The sequence below is a fragment of the Nannobrachium achirus genome (assembly GCF_963921795.1).
Source record: "Nannobrachium achirus genome assembly, chromosome: 2".
Taxonomy (NCBI): domain Eukaryota; kingdom Metazoa; phylum Chordata; class Actinopteri; order Myctophiformes; family Myctophidae; genus Nannobrachium; species Nannobrachium achirus.
This window is the reverse complement of record NC_137811.1, coordinates 22784121-22799873: the sequence shown is the minus strand read 5'-3', so window position 1 is coordinate 22799873 and position 15753 is coordinate 22784121. Positions and strand designations below refer to the sequence as shown.

The 15753-nt window shown below is 43.2% G+C and overlaps 1 protein-coding gene across 1 annotated transcript in view; it reads left to right on the top strand.

Moving 5' to 3' along the window:
- The window catches only part of sntb1 (syntrophin, basic 1), a 78859-nt gene that overhangs the window by 20848 nt on the left and 42258 nt on the right, over window positions 1–15753 (top strand). The window contains exon 3 of the mRNA XM_080754630.1: window positions 9667–9913. Coding sequence (XP_080610756.1) covers window positions 9667–9913 — 247 coding nt within the window. The remainder of the gene's footprint in view (window positions 1–9666; window positions 9914–15753) is intronic.

Below are 15753 nucleotides of genomic sequence, written 5' to 3'. Positions count from 1 at the left end.
CATCTCTACCATTATGAAGGACATAATGTACTGTAAAAATAAACAAGAAAAAGGAATTGTCGAGCGATACAAATAAGCAATTTAACGTAAAATCCCATCACTCGCGGTTGGAGCTGCAGAGGACTCGAGATGATTAAAAAAAAAGTACAGATTGTTCTTGGATATCATAACATCATATTAACGTGGTAAAACGGCTTGTCCGGAATTCTCCTTTAACCATGCTCGCATTCCCCTGGGAGTTATACTGGGGAGAGAGGAAGTGGATAAAGCAGAGAGGGAGAGAGACAGAGAGAGAGAGAGAGAGAGAGAGAGAGAGACACACTAGACGGGTCTTTTTCTTCCTTTTAGTAACTAGAGGAAGAAAAAGATCCACATTTGGAGAGAGAGAGAAGGGAAGTTTGTATATGTGCCTAAGATGCCAGCTCATTATCAAGGGAGCCGGTAAACAATTTCCAGGTTGTGTGCGTGGCTGTGTGCGTGCGTGTGCGTGCCGTGCCGCTTGAAGAGAGTAGATGCGAATGCTTGTGTCTGTGCGTGTACGCACATCATGCACGCACATGCACGCGCCGTGTATACTCACGACCCAGAGAAGCAGTGACAGATGAATAAGAGGGGGAAGAACCAACCTCGATTGAGCTTTCAACTTGTCTTATGTAACAGCAAACTTGTACCCTGGTTTTATACAAACACTTCCAGTAGAGATTCTTCTTCTCATTATCGTCTCTCATGCTATTGAAGTAGTACTGAACTCATTGTGAGGAGTTAACTGCACTGGTGCTGTAATGGGATAGAACCAGTCCCAAAAGGAATGTGTGCACGCACGCACGCACGCACGCAGGCAGGCAGGCAGGCACGCACGCACGCACACACACACACACACACACACACACACACACACACACACACACACACACACACACACACACACACACACACACACACACACACACACACACACACACACACACACACTAGATACAGAAAAGTAAACTAGACCTATATACTGTAAAAGTGTGTGTGTGTGTGTGTGTGTGTGTGTGTGTGTGTGTGTGTGTGTGTGTGTGTGTGTGTGTGTGTGTGTGTGTGTGTGTGTGTGTGTGTGTGTGTATACTGTGTGTGTGTCGGTCTGTCTGTCTGTCTGTCTGTCTTTCTGTCTGTCGGTCCACAGCTAATCTCACAAACTACTAGTACTACTACTACTACTACAAACCAACAGTAACCGTAAAGTATTTTTTGCACATCTGCAGTGGTTGGAGTAGGACTTACTGCCTGGTTGACAAGAAGCCCTGCCGTAAGCTCATAATCCCAATATCTCCCCTTGCCCAAAGGATTCATACTCTTGGATGAGCTGTAGATGTTGGGTGTCCCATGCATTTAGATCGGGACTCAAAGCCTGGCTGTGAAATGTGCAATTACCTCTCTCTCTCTCTCTCTCTGTTGGGAGAGAGGACATAAAACTTTGTTGATTGTAGCTTTATAAAAAAGAGTACCAAACTAAATTGTCTTCCTGGCATATAGATACCTTCTAGGCTGTGTGAGGTAGAGGCAATATAAGGTGTAAGTGGTTTCATTTAAAATCTAAGCAGCGATGTGTAGATTGTTGGATTACAGTGGTGTTGTTTTGTTCCTGGGCGTTAGTCTCCAGTGAGATGTGAGTGTCTGGTAGAGGAAGAGATAGATGGGAGGAAAGAAACATCTGATCAACTGTTGGCAGAGACATTGTCAGGGGACTGTGTGTGTGTGTGTGTGTGTGTGTGTGTGTGTGTGTGTGTGTGTGTGTGTGTGTGTGTGTGTGTGTGTGTGTGTGTGTGTGTGTGTGTGTGTGTGTGTGTGTGTGTGTGTGTCACATCACATTTTCAGCTTTGCTGTTATCAATTCTGTCAGTTCAGTAAAGTTTTACTTTATGACATTAAAGACGACGGTCGTGTCCTACCAGTGTAGTTCATACCCAGGGATGTGCACAACCAAACTACGTGCACACTGGGTTTGGGGTCACCTGCTACTAGCCATAGCTGCATTGGCACAACGGTGATAAATGCATGAGAATGTATGGACACATAACGTAATGTATAAATGCCCCTGTCCACTGACTGGTCAATGTAGCACGCTGAGTGCTACTGTAATTCTCATTGACCATGCATGAAGCTAGTTAGCATGTTTTAGGTTTTTAGAAACATTTCTTTACTGATTAGGTAATTAAGCTCCTATTCTTCCTTGACTACACACACACATACATGAACTACTACAGCAGTCTTACGGTGTCTGCTGCCTGCTGCAGTATGCATTCAAATCAATGTCCTTTATAAGTTTGCACCATTGAGCCAGCTAGCTCTCTCTCTCTGCCGGCATTCTTTCTGAAGCCAGGTCCAGCATGCTACTAGAAAGTAGTACAAGTAGACATTTGGAAACACCTGTTGATCAATTAACCCTGGGAATGCTCTGGTGAGTCATTCCCGCCATGGTAAAACATTTGATAAATTGTTTAAATGTGGTGAAAAAAAGTACAACGTATTACAATGAGCATTAACACTGTGAAAGTTCAGTTCTGATTGGTCTACCCACTGAGAAAAATTGATACAGATGGACTGACTTTTTCTAATTCTTTTTAGTAGCAACTAATTATAATTTGCTAATCAATTGCTAATTCTATTTGAAAATGGATTGACCTGATCTTTTTATTTATTTATTTTATAATGTTTTTTCTTTCTCATGAAATAATACATGCTGATATGCTGGTAGTTTAGTGGGTTTGAGGAGAAACAGTGTAGTTGTTCATATCGTAATATATTCAGATGTCAGAATTAAGGCCCGGTTACTGTGTCACTCACTGCCATTCCTTCTCTGAATGATGCCAAGTTCACACACAGTATGTGTTTACACACAACACACACACACACACACACACACACACACACACACACACACACACACACACACACACACACACACACACACACACACTCCACGATGCGGTAAGCCCCAGTTAGTGGTTCTAAGAGATCCGCTTTTGCTCCCATGGGGCTTCATCATGCTTTGGAGTGCGTGCGTGCGTGTGTGCGTGTGTGACTGTGCGTGCACACATGCGCCCATTGCACCGCAGCACCCATGTGTGCGTATACATGCTGAGTGTGTAGCTTTTGCATGAATATATTTTTTTCTTGTTTTGGACAAAAAACGTCATGTTTCTTAACGCTTTAAACGGAACCCATGACTTTATGCTTGACTCTGTTGTCTTATTCATTGTACTCTCAAAAAGAAAGCGGAACAGAAACGCTGTTAACATCAAGATGCAGTTTCTTCCGAAAAGTTTAGAACTTTTTCAAACGTTTTTCCATCAGGGGGTAGCTATCATAGAAAGTCCACCAGGCTCACGGAAATATCAGGTTTTTCATACCTCGTTATGATTCACCTCAACTTATTTCATAGACACTTTTTAAAACCCATTTAGAACGGGGGCCCCATCTCAAAATATTTAGTTCCAGGGACCCCCCAGAGGCAATATTTGAAGTACAAACGTTCGCTTTGAAAATACATATATTCAAAGATTTGCACACATTTTCACAACTTTTTAAAAAATAGCAGATCTACAAGCTCGCGTGAGCTTGTATATCTGCTATTTTTCACTGGTTAAAGCATTCAATAATTCTAGGCCTAAATGGGTTAAGTCTCCCACAGCAGCAGATCTGAATGTGTGTGGGTGATTTTCCGGCGTGCGGTCGGATCAAACTGTCACCGCGACCGCGTGGGGGTCCATTCAGGACACGCTCTCACACATCACCTCTCAGTCCAATCTGCGTCAGTGCTTGATCTGTCTGGCTTGTGTCGTGTCCCCTCGTACAGGTTGGCGGTTAGGCTTGTTACAGAGAGAGAGAGAGAGGCACCGGGTCTATTTGCCCCAGAATAGCTCAGACGCCTGGGCTTCAAACACCACCGACGCTATGCCAATTAAACCAGGCTCGTACCGTGGGATCAATTAAACATCTAGGGCATTCGGAGGATTCAGTGCACTAAAAGCATTCGGAACACACTGCGCACTCACTTCATTTCCGTCTCTCTGTTTTGTGTTATTTTTGCTTACCTGCGTGCGGTGCTGCGTGTGAGGATGACCATTGAGCGGCCTCGTCTTTGTCTTTAACCATTTTAGGACCGAGGCCAATTCTAAAAATGCCTTCTAAATCCTTACCTAGGTTTTCGGAAACGTCAAATCGTCACTGTCGGGCAGAAACTAGCCATAGCTGCATTGGCACAAAGGTGAAAAATGCATGAGAATGGCCACATAATGTAATGTATAAATGCCCCTGTCCGCCGACCGGTCAATCATTAGGTCAAAATGTAGCACGCTGAGTGCTACTGTGCGGGTTCCAACATGTATCTCAAATTTTCAAATCTGTATGTTTTTATTTTCCGTAAATTAAAGCTATACTGTGTAAGATGCTCAACTAGTGGTCAGTAGCCCTATAGCAAACCGCGGTCGCGTCCGCGTCTTTCGGCCGTTTTTCGTACCTTCACATCCCCGCGTCTGCCTCCACCTCGCCGAGATCTATCTTTAGAGGGGTCCCTGGTTCCTGTGCGTTCAGGCATTCCGGAGAAACGGACTACTTCACCCTGCCTGGTAGGCGAGATTACCTTTTGAGTATAGAGACACACGGGCGACTACAAATATGGCCGCCATAGCGACCCCACTTCAAGATGCGCTGTGATTGGCCGGCAGTGTATAACCCTCGCTGTGATTGGCCGGTAGTGTGATGACGCAATTTTTCCGCGAAAACCGGTCCCCGGTAGGGATCATAGAAAACATATAAAGAGAAGGCTTTAGAAGCTGAAAATAACGGAGTGGGGGTTCTAAAACATTAGCGATTTAACAGTTAGGACAATTTTAAGATTTGTTTTATAAAAAAAGTTACATGGTATAACTTTAAAGCCCTACTTCATCATACAAATCTGTCGCACAAAAGTATTGAAAATAGCAGATCTACAAGCACACAACGCCTCGCAGCGCGAGGCGTTGTGTGCTTGTAGATCGGCTATTTCACTATTTTAAAATCATTTTTAAAACAATAAAAAAAAAAACGTTTTGGACATACAAGGTTTCCATCCAACAACGACGAAACATGTATTAAAAAATTACAAAACATATACTGTTGCTATATACTGTACATAGCGACAAGTACCCAAAAAGGTGCCCCCGTCCTTAATGGGTTAAGAATCGACTTATTCCAATCTTTGCCTTTTTCTAACTAAAACATCCGCGAGGAAACGACACTGTGGTGTTTGTTTGCTTATTAATTGTTAAATGGCGTTTATTGGCTGGTATTAGTATGCTGAGCACCGGGATCGGCCAGCGTGGTGAAAAAGGAAGGTCATAGTAAGGAAAGTAAACAACCACTGTATACCAGTCATTTACATACCCTGCCATCACGCAATGTTTTTACAAATACTAATGTCAATTAGATATATTAATATTAAAGATGCATAGATTATGAAAAAGGGTTGTGGAGATGGGAGCTATCCGTCCTGCTTTCTAGAAATTCGATGTTTTCTGGTGAAGAATGCTTCAATTATTGAACAGTCCGCTAATAAAGCCACGGCTATATAAGCAGCTATGTTGGTGTAAAGACGCAAGGGCCACAAACAAGATGTCTCGGTGGGTCAAATGTGGCTTAGTGGTAGCTCGTTGCACCAAACCTGCACACGTTGTCATTGTCATAATTCAGGGGTCTTCAACAGGGGGTCCGGGACCCCTAGGGGGTCCTCAGAGTTACTACAGGGGTTCCTTCAAATCGTTGTATGACAGAAACCTTTTTTCTCCTTTTTTTATATTAACCACTTGAACCCTAACGTCCATATTCGGAGAACTTTAGCCAAAAATAGCAGATCTACAAGCTCACCACGCCACGCGCTGCGAGGCGTGGTGAGCTTGTAGGCGTGGTGAGCTTGTAGGCCGTTGCACAAAAGTAGTGAAAACAGCAGATCTACAAGCACACAACGCCTCGCACCGCGAGGCGTTGTGTGCTTGTAGATCGGCTGTTTTCACTAGTTTAAATCATTTTTAAAATGATAAATACAAAACAAATGGTTTTGGACATACAAGGTTTCCACCCGACAACGACAAAATATAACTCATGTACAGTAATTGGTCCACTGGCTTGTCACTTGTCCTGATCTGAAATGGCAAATCTTTGAGTAGCAGCAGCGCTATAGAGAGAGATCTCCAACTCTTTTTCCCGGGCTGAATCAGGTACCCAGCACGTCCCTGGCTAAGGGATCCTTGGCCCGAAAGCGTTGAAGACCCCTGTCATGAGAGATTCTTGAGAGCCACTCAGCGGAGTAATAGTCTGTACCAGGCTTCAAACGTCTCGCTGGCGCGCCAATTAAACCACCGCTATCTCTCTCTATCTGTCTGCTTAAACGTGTGTGCGGTATCCTCACTTCCTCTCTGATGTATAATTAATAAAAAATTGCCATCAAAAGCCTAAGAATTTCAGTCATTGATCTAAAAATGCTCTCCCTTTTTCTTTTTTCATCTACGGTGCACGAGGGATTTCACATCAAAAAAAGGAGTATGATGTAAAAGAACAGACTGCCAGCTTTAGATTAGTTTCCTTATTAACGTCCATGTTCAATTACACAAACATTTTTAATTCATTAAATGGATTTTCTTCCGACTTCAAACGGCACGGGAGGAGGTTCGCGATACGCAACCTTTTTCGATAAAATCACAGACATTAATTCAAAGAGCATTCTGTTGCAAGAAAGTAATAACAACAACTATTACGCTGTTACACCCATCGGTGTGTGCTGTGAGAAATCGCCGTTTGATTCCTCTGCTGTGCCTCTGGCTTGGCCAGGTGTGTATCGGAGGAGACGTGTTTGTCTACACCAGTGGTTGGGAGAGTTGTTTTCTGCTGGTGTTTCAGTCTGAGTGTATCAAAGAGTGCGTTCGAAAATGCGCACCGGGTGTGGTTAGGGTTAGGGGTTAGGGTTAGGTTTAGGCATAGTTTTACTGAGGTTAAGGTTAGGGTTAGGGTTGAGTTTAGGGTTAGTTTTACTGAGGTTAGGGTTAGGAGTAGGGTTGGGTTTAGCCGTTAGGCACTCACTACACTGAGCACACACCCGGTGCGCATTTCCGAACGCACCCTTTGATACACTCGGACTGAAACTCCAGGTGAAAACACTCTCCCACCAGGGGTTAGGCCTGTCACAATTATTACATAATCGTCTAATCACAATTATTTGACATAATCGCATTTATTTTGTCATCATCGTCATAATCGTTTACATGTTGACAAATGTTCATATATTTTCAAACATTTAAAAAAAATAATAGTGGAAATAGCAGATCTACAAGCTCAGAAAAACGCATCGCGATGCGGCGCGCTGTGAGCTTGTGGAATTTTCTATTTCCACCATCAATGTTCTTTTTTTTAGGTATAAAGTTGTCCAATGTGTCAGTCATTTCATTGTATATTTAGGTTATGTGTCATATCTGCCATGTGCAACTTCAAAGCCTACAAGCCAAACAGAAATGTAATTGTCAATGACAAAAACACAATTAAATTGTTAATCGCTGTTAATTAATCGTCATATCCTAATTGTGACAACCGTACCGGTGGGTTTCAACCCTTTTCATATACCGGTGTCGTCGTTGTCGGGTGGAAACCTCGTATCTCCAAGTTTCAAATGTGTATGTATGTTCTTTCGCAAAGTAAAGCCCTGCTTCAACATACACGGCCGTCGCACAAAAGTAGTGAAAACAGCAGATCTACAAGCACACAACGCCTCGCACCCGCGAGGCGTTGTGTGCTTGTAGATCGGCTGTTTTCACTAGTTTAAATCATTTTCAAAATGATAATGCAAAACAAACGGTTTTGGACATACAAGGTTTTCACCCGACAACGACGATATGGTACATTATTTATTCAGCATTTGAGCCACGGACCACCATTTGCCTCTCAGACCCAAGACGTTTATTTAGTTGTTGCTGGTTACGATGCTGCATTGATGTTTGTACCACAGGAGAGACAAACAGGCAAACATTGATCAAAATGACAATTCTTCTCTAATTGTGTAGACTTCTTGTAAATTAAGTAATGCAGGTGTTTAACAATAATTCCACGCGGACCCGTAAGTTCCATTGTACTCTCTCAAGAGTTAAAGATCTATAAGGGTCCATTTGGTTACCAACTCTCCATCATTTAGCTGGGGACCACCTGGAACCCCCTGAAGGACCACTGGTTGAGAACCACTGGTCTACACCTTCCCCAAGACTAACAAGTAGGGGTTATGCCCATATGCAGGGAATTGGCATAAAGAGGAAAGGAAAAAGATTAAAACAGTTGATTAAAAAAATGTGCAAAGAAACAATGAAAAGGCTTAAAACATCCATCTTATGAAAGTCAGCTAGTACATAGATCCAGGCCATTGACAAATCATTCCATTGCTCAGCAACCTTTTGTAATTTCCCTGATCTATTGACTGTCAAGAGTGATTTGCCTGAAGATCTAAGGTCATGTTTTTGCTCATAAGTTGGCAGTGGAGCCATAATGCAAACAGTGACCAAACCATGAGGTGCCTTTTAAGTGGTTGAACCATGAAAGTCCATTCTAAATTTAACAGGCGTCCAGAAAAATGAGGTATAGCCTACTGTACACGCATACATTATATGGTCAAATTGTACTGCATATTTTATTTATACCACTAAGACACTTAAGGGCGAGGTCACGCCATCTGTCTTGGCCATATATGGATTCTGTTAGAGTGGTTCTCCTAACAGGGCATCATCTGGGATACAGTCCCTTTTATGCCCATATATGGAGATAACAGAATCCCTTTTATGCCCATATATGGAGATCCCTGCTCTGAGTATCTCACATCACTGTGATGTCACTTGTTTATGCCCATATAAGGAGATTCCTGCTCTGAGTATCTGCCATCACTGTGATGTCACAGTGATGTGTCAGGGGAACCACAGTGTCAGGCGTTACCCGTATACGGACAAGCTGTGCCAGTTCTGACAGTAAACTGCGACCTACGGTCACAATAAGAAACCAGAGCACTGAATATGTGCATAATAACAATGTGTGTCTAATGTTATTATAGAATTCCAATGCTCAGAGGGATTTCCTTTTAATTTATAGTAATTAATTACCCTTACCTTTGAGCTTAACCTTGGGCGCAGAATTCTGAAAGGCAAATTAGACAATGTTAGCAAATGGATGGACGGACGGCTGAAGGGAATACTATACCATAATTTCAGGCTGTGACCCCTCAAAATAATCATATTTGAACTGGGGACCCCCACCCTGACAAGCACTTGGAATTATTGTAGGTACCTTTAGTTTGACTCAGTTCCACAGAACATTTTTGTGAAAATAGCTGAACTACAAGCTCACAACGCATCGCACCTGCGAAGCGTTGTATGCTTGTAGAAAAAAATCTATGTAAAAATATATTTTCGTGAACGGAAATGCCAGCTTCCGTTACTTGGCTTTCGGGAAGTGGAGTTCCAGACTCTATATAGCATTTGAGAGATTGGGGAATAGTTGTCCGGATACGCAAGACTACAAATCGCTCAATGGGACTTGGCCATACATGTTTTTGCAGTCTTTTATTTTGATTTAATCCATGCTCTCTCTCTTGTCCCCCCTCCTCCTCTTCTCCCCCCAGTCAAGTACATGCGAGAAGCCACGCCTTACGTGAAGAAGGGATCCCCGGTGTCGGAGATCGGCTGGGAGACGCCCCCGCCCGAGTCCCCCCGGCTGGGCAGCCCTCCCGTCTCCTCCTATCCGGACCCTCTGAGCTCCCCTCCTCCACCCACCTCCACCTCGCTGTCCCTGCAGGGAGACAGGAGGTTCATACCGCTCAGGATGTGCTACGTCACCCGGGCCCTGACCACGCCCGACCCGGAGAACAGGTGAGCACAGTGATGGAGGAGGAAGAAGAAAGTACTCGCATTTCTTTACTTAAAGATGGTGGGGAAACGCAACAAAGTTTAACATAACGCTACAGTAGGTCACGTGGTCTTTCTCCAAACAGTCTGAAAAGGGGGCGGGGCCGTATCAGTTAGTAGTGAATCTATACTTTGTCCGTCGCATGGTGCCGCGCACAACGCGGCGCTTTGTTAGCTTGTAGCGCGGCTATTTCGAAAGCTATTGTGTGTGTGTGTGTGTGTGTGTGAGTCATACTCGACTACGAGTGTGTGTGTGTGCGCACACACACACACACACACACACCACACACACACACACACACACACACACACACACACACACACACACACACACACACACAGAGTATTTGAGGCAGGCTGGCAAGGTGAAGTGTTTACATGTTTGTATGAATGAAAGGTTTTTGCTTTTATTTGGAGCACTCGATAAGAGCACAAGATTTGTTTGAAGTTAATGATGATGGAGAAGATGAAAGATGGGCCCAAGCCAGGTGAATTGTTTCTTTGGGGCAAATGGACAATATCCTCTCAAGATCCAGAAATGGTTTCAAATGGATGGATGAACAGCACTCAGAACTCATCTGTTGAGCTCTTGTATGTTGCCAAGCTACCTAGCACAATGGTGAAGCACAATTTATTTTTACATTGGAATATGGAATGTTCTCCAAGGGCCACAAGAAAGCTCAGCTAGGGCCGCATTTGGCCCACGGGCCACCCGTTGAATATCACTGTTCTAGGGGAAGAGACAGCACGACATGGCCGCTAAAAGCGTCTCAGAGCTGGGGAGGAGAAGCTTGAACCCTCGTTACTAATCTCTGACACCTTTTTGCCAGACCCAGGGGGTCGGCCTACAAAAGGCTTTGTCGGCCTGTCGGTCTGTCGGTCGGTCGGTCCCTCTTTTCCTCAGTGTGCCTGTGTTTGCCTCTGACTGCTCATCTGCCCCTCCCTTCCCTTGCTCGGCTGATTGCCTTGAGTGCCGTCACCTGTACAGGACCAGCTGAGTTGAGTTGGCTGACGAGCTGCTGACACTATAAATTCCTCAGCCCATCTACAAGCTCAGAAACATTTCCAGCTGCTCAGCCTATACAATCCTGTGTGTTCATGTGTTAGTTCAGTGCCATACTAGTGAAAACAGCCGATCTACAAGCTCTTGCTATTAAGTGTTGAAAATGTTCCGCCCCAACTCTGTCAGAGTCCTCTGTCTGTCTGACTGTCACTGTCCTGTCTCTGTCCTCTGTCTGTCTATCACCCCCCCCCCCTTCCCCATGGATCAACACCTTATCGTGGTGGGGAGGTTTGCGTGCCTTAAGGATCCCACGAGCTATACCAGCTGGAGTCTTGCACTCCTGCCAGCGTCACGCTTGCCGGACAGGTCAAAGGAGAGAGGCCAGACTAAGATTGATCCACCCCCCCCCCCCCCCCCCCCCCCCTTCCTTGCATTCTGATTTTCATTGCGGGTCTGGCAGAACCAGGTGACCTGGTCTAGTTTGTAGAAGACTTGTACTTATTTAGTGGTAAAATAAATTCTATATCATTTTTACACCTAGAACTGCAAGTTTTAAAATTCGGTTTAGAAAGTCGCATTTTCTCTTTCTCCTCGCACAGCTTCTGTGGGGTTAGTTTCAGAAGATAATGATATGCACGCTCAACTCCGCTCCCTCCCCCCATATTAGCCAATCAAATTTATTGCAGTTACTGTACAGAAAGTACTACTTTCAGTACAGTAACTACAATAAATTAATTTGATTGGGTAATTTAACATGGGGGTACTTGACATCATCAAAAAAATATGCTAATTTGATAGCCTGATTTAGCTGTTTGGGGTGTGTTTTGGGCGTGTCCCTCCCACTTCATGTAAAAGTATCAACACCACAATGTAGAAATGCTCCGTATTCAAAATGTCACTTTAGTTAAAGTACAAAAGTATTGGCATCAAAATGCACTTAAAGTACCAAAAGTAAAATTTCCCATTTGCTGTTTTCAAAATGAATGAATATGTAGCTCTTGAAAATAACAGATTTTTCTCATCAATGTCATTTTTGAGGGTTGGAGCGACACACACACACACAAACATTGTTTATATGTATAGTGCTAGTCTGGACATGACATCTGACCATAAACCACTGCTCCAAAAAAGCTCTCTGTGGACACAGCCTGTTAGTGTCATTTAGATTAAGGGTTTGGCTCACATCGAGTGCATCAAAACCTATTAAAAGTACTCAAGTTAAAGCAAGACCACACTAGCCTGGAATCCACAGGTGCAAAAATTATATATTCTGGCTCAGCGAGGCTATAAGGCCGCAGCAATGCAACTTGTCGCAACTCCTTGCAAAAGAAAATCTGTTTTAAGGCCAGTCCACAGGCTCCACACCAATGCAACTCCTTGCAGCTGCCATCGGGGATAATGGTTGCAGGGAGTTGCAAGGAGTTGCATTGGTGCTATGGACTGGTCTTTACATATTGTTAGGTGGAAACCTTCATAAATAAAGGTTACTTAGTGCTGCATTAACTGACTGTATAAAGCCAGTAGTGTGGTCAAGAGTCCAGAGTGCATATCTCTGCCAGGAGGCAAAATAGATATTCAGTGAAAGTTCTACATACAGTAAGGGGAGGTTAATAATTAATCAAATGAAAATTCTAATCAAGCATTGAAAGAGAACAAAAATAAACACAAAATCTTTGTTTAGGAGCTATTATAATAACATTAAATTAATAACTAAACTACAACCGTGAAAGTTGTGCAGCATGTGCACAAAAAAAAAAGTAAAATATAATAATAATAAGAAGAAAAAAAGCTTAGATATGGACATAGGCTACAAGGTTTCTGCCCGTTTCCACTACCTCCTTTCCATGTTCCTTTAACCCCAAATAACTTGAGTAGCTGTCTACCTACATTTACAACAACACCTCCGCAGAGAGGCACAGGAACCAAGAGCTGTCAAAATGTGTGTGTCACTTTACTTAACTTTGAAAGAAAGAACAGAGAGACCGTGCCTCCCTTTGACTTTATTTTGTCCATCAAACAAAACTTGCTAACATTTCGGTCTATAGTCACCTTCACAGCATGAGTGTAGTAAGAACTGTTTAAGTGAAGACAAAGGGGGAATTTCATGCTTCTTCATGAATGAGTTACACGTAAGGCACACGTACGGTGTATGCTAAAGCTACTGTACACATGGAATTCAAATCTGCCCGAAAGCCCTTTGTTCCCATGATCTTACGAGTTCTCTCGATTCCATCTTTCCTGCCTCCGTCTTCTGCACATCCTCTGACACAGCAGAATCCCATGATAATAACTTCTCTTGTAGTATAATAAGTAACTCACTGAGTGTACTGTTAAGTAAGGAGGAGAGAACATGAGAGAAGAATGCCTGCTGTTCTGCTTGCCCCTGTGTCTTTCATTCTCAGACTAGTGACAGGTTTGCATTAAATCACCCTTCACATGGCCATACCGTCCTTAGCCATGCCCGCTGCTCCAAAGTTCATGATTTAAACCAAGAAAAAAAGAAATGGCCTACTTAATTAACCCTTAGTTTACTCTGCTCCTCTCTGTGCGATAGCATGACGCTAAGTGATGTTACTTAAAGTCTGCGACGTACTTTCCTCTCCTTGGTTTTTGGGCACACTTTAAAAACCTTTCTTTTTCAATCCAGACGTTTGACGTGGCGATTAGATAATTTTCTCCAACTGGCAAGAGTCTTAGACATCAGCAGGGGGTTGGCAGTCCTTTAGAAGGTGTCATCAAATTAATTGGTTGGTAATGTGACAATGGGCCATTCAAACAGCATGGGGCCCCGAAAACCAGTCAACTTCTCTTTCTGTCTGTCTGTACAGCATGTGTTCTTGCTATCTCACTCTCCCTTGTTCTCTCTCTTTAGTCATTATTCAGTCACACTATCTCTCGTACACTCTTCCTTTCATCCCTCCTTCACTCGATTAATTTCTTTGTACTTCCAGCTCCCTCCTAGTTCATTCTCTCTTCAGCTCACTTTTACTTTTTTCTCTCTGCCGCTTCCATTGGTCGCTCTAACTAGTTATCTGTCCATTTCCACTGCTTTTTCTCTATTCTCGCTCTTTCATTTCCATTTATCAGTCCCTCTCTCCGATTAATTCTTTTCAATCAATTCTCAATCTCTGTTGCACAACATTCTTTCTCGCCTATTTTCTCCATCCCTTTCTCCAATCATTGTCTTTCTAAGCATTCTACTTCAACTTGTAGCATCATCACTATCCCTCTTCCCTCTCTCTTTCCCACTCTCTTCACTCCCCCTCCCTCCCTCTCTCCTTTTACCTCTTCATCATTTCCACCATACAGTATCCTTCCTCCTCTCCATATTCCACAATCTCCTCTCTCTCTCTCTCTCTCTCTCTGTTCCGTCGCTCTGCGACGCGGTGTGAGCTTGGAGGTCGGCTATTTTCGATGCTTGATTTATACACAGAGAGGGCGATTCTTTCAACATAAGATGCTGCATTCAAGTTCAGGAGAGCAAGTTTGGACGAGGCAGTTCTTTTGAATGCTGCCTTCATGTATGGCATGGAAAGAGGGCATTTGTATTTTTTTCACCATAGTAAAAACTGCATTCATGGTCTGGAGAGGGCACTTTTTACAGACGGATAAAAGGGCACCGGCTCAAGCCCCCTTTGATGTGTGCATGTGCCTGGTTCCGCTCACGTCCATTCCTCTGTTCTTTGGTCTCCTCGTCCTCCTCTTCCAATCTCTTTCCATGTCTGTTCTGTCCCTCTGTGTCTCTCATATACAGCATACACACATAATGTTTGAATTGTGTTTTGCCGCTCACTGGTAGTTCAACCTTACAAAGCGCCAAAGCTGTCGATGATGAAGACGACATCAAAGTCGAGTCCTAACAATGAGCACTTTGAGCGGTGACTTTGTTTTCTTGTCTGCCTGTGCAGACTACTAAACACCAGAAATGTTGATGAAAAGCTAAACACATGCACATGCATACTTATAAAGCAGACAAACATTCACAGATGGACACAAATGCATCCATCCAACAGAAAATATGATTCTCTTAGACTGAAGGTGCATCTGGCAAAATATAAATGATTTATTTGGAGGGCATAAGCACATTAAAACGTGGCATTTATTTACAGTAACACACTTATATAACTGCTTTTGATTATGTCTGCTTTCCTTTCGACAAGCTGCTATGCCGCCTACATTTTGAGGTCATTTGTGTGTATAGGAAACAAACAAACAACCATTTTGATCAACAGTAAATCCATACTGTATATTAATTCCCTGTAGACCATTATATTATTTGCCCCATTTTCCAAAGCCCAGCATTTCATTGCTCCAACCACTCAAGCCCTGTATTCTTATTTGTATGACAAATAGGGAACAGAGCCAATCTACAAGCTCACAATGCATCACATTGCAATGCAATGTGTTGTGAGCTTCTACTGAAGATCAGCAATTTTGTCCTATTTTTGAAAGTAGTTTGAAGATTTTTACCTATATTCACATGCCCAAAATAGGGACACAAGGTTAACAGTGGTTAAAACAATGTTGTCCGCGTCTATGTCTTCAAAATGCAATGCAAGTCTGCATTGTGACCTTTATTTGAAAGTTTAAAGGTTACTTGTATTATAATGCATTTGTCTTCACTTTAACACATCTATCTTGCACTTTACAAGCATTTAGTGCTCATGATGGAAATAAAGTAGATCATTCCCTTTGTTATTGATTTATAGCTCAGCTAGGTGTATGGAATGGCTGGATAGCACTATGGTGAGTTCAGTCAGGGTCAGCTCTTTCTCTTTCTGTTGTATCCAAACCACTTAAA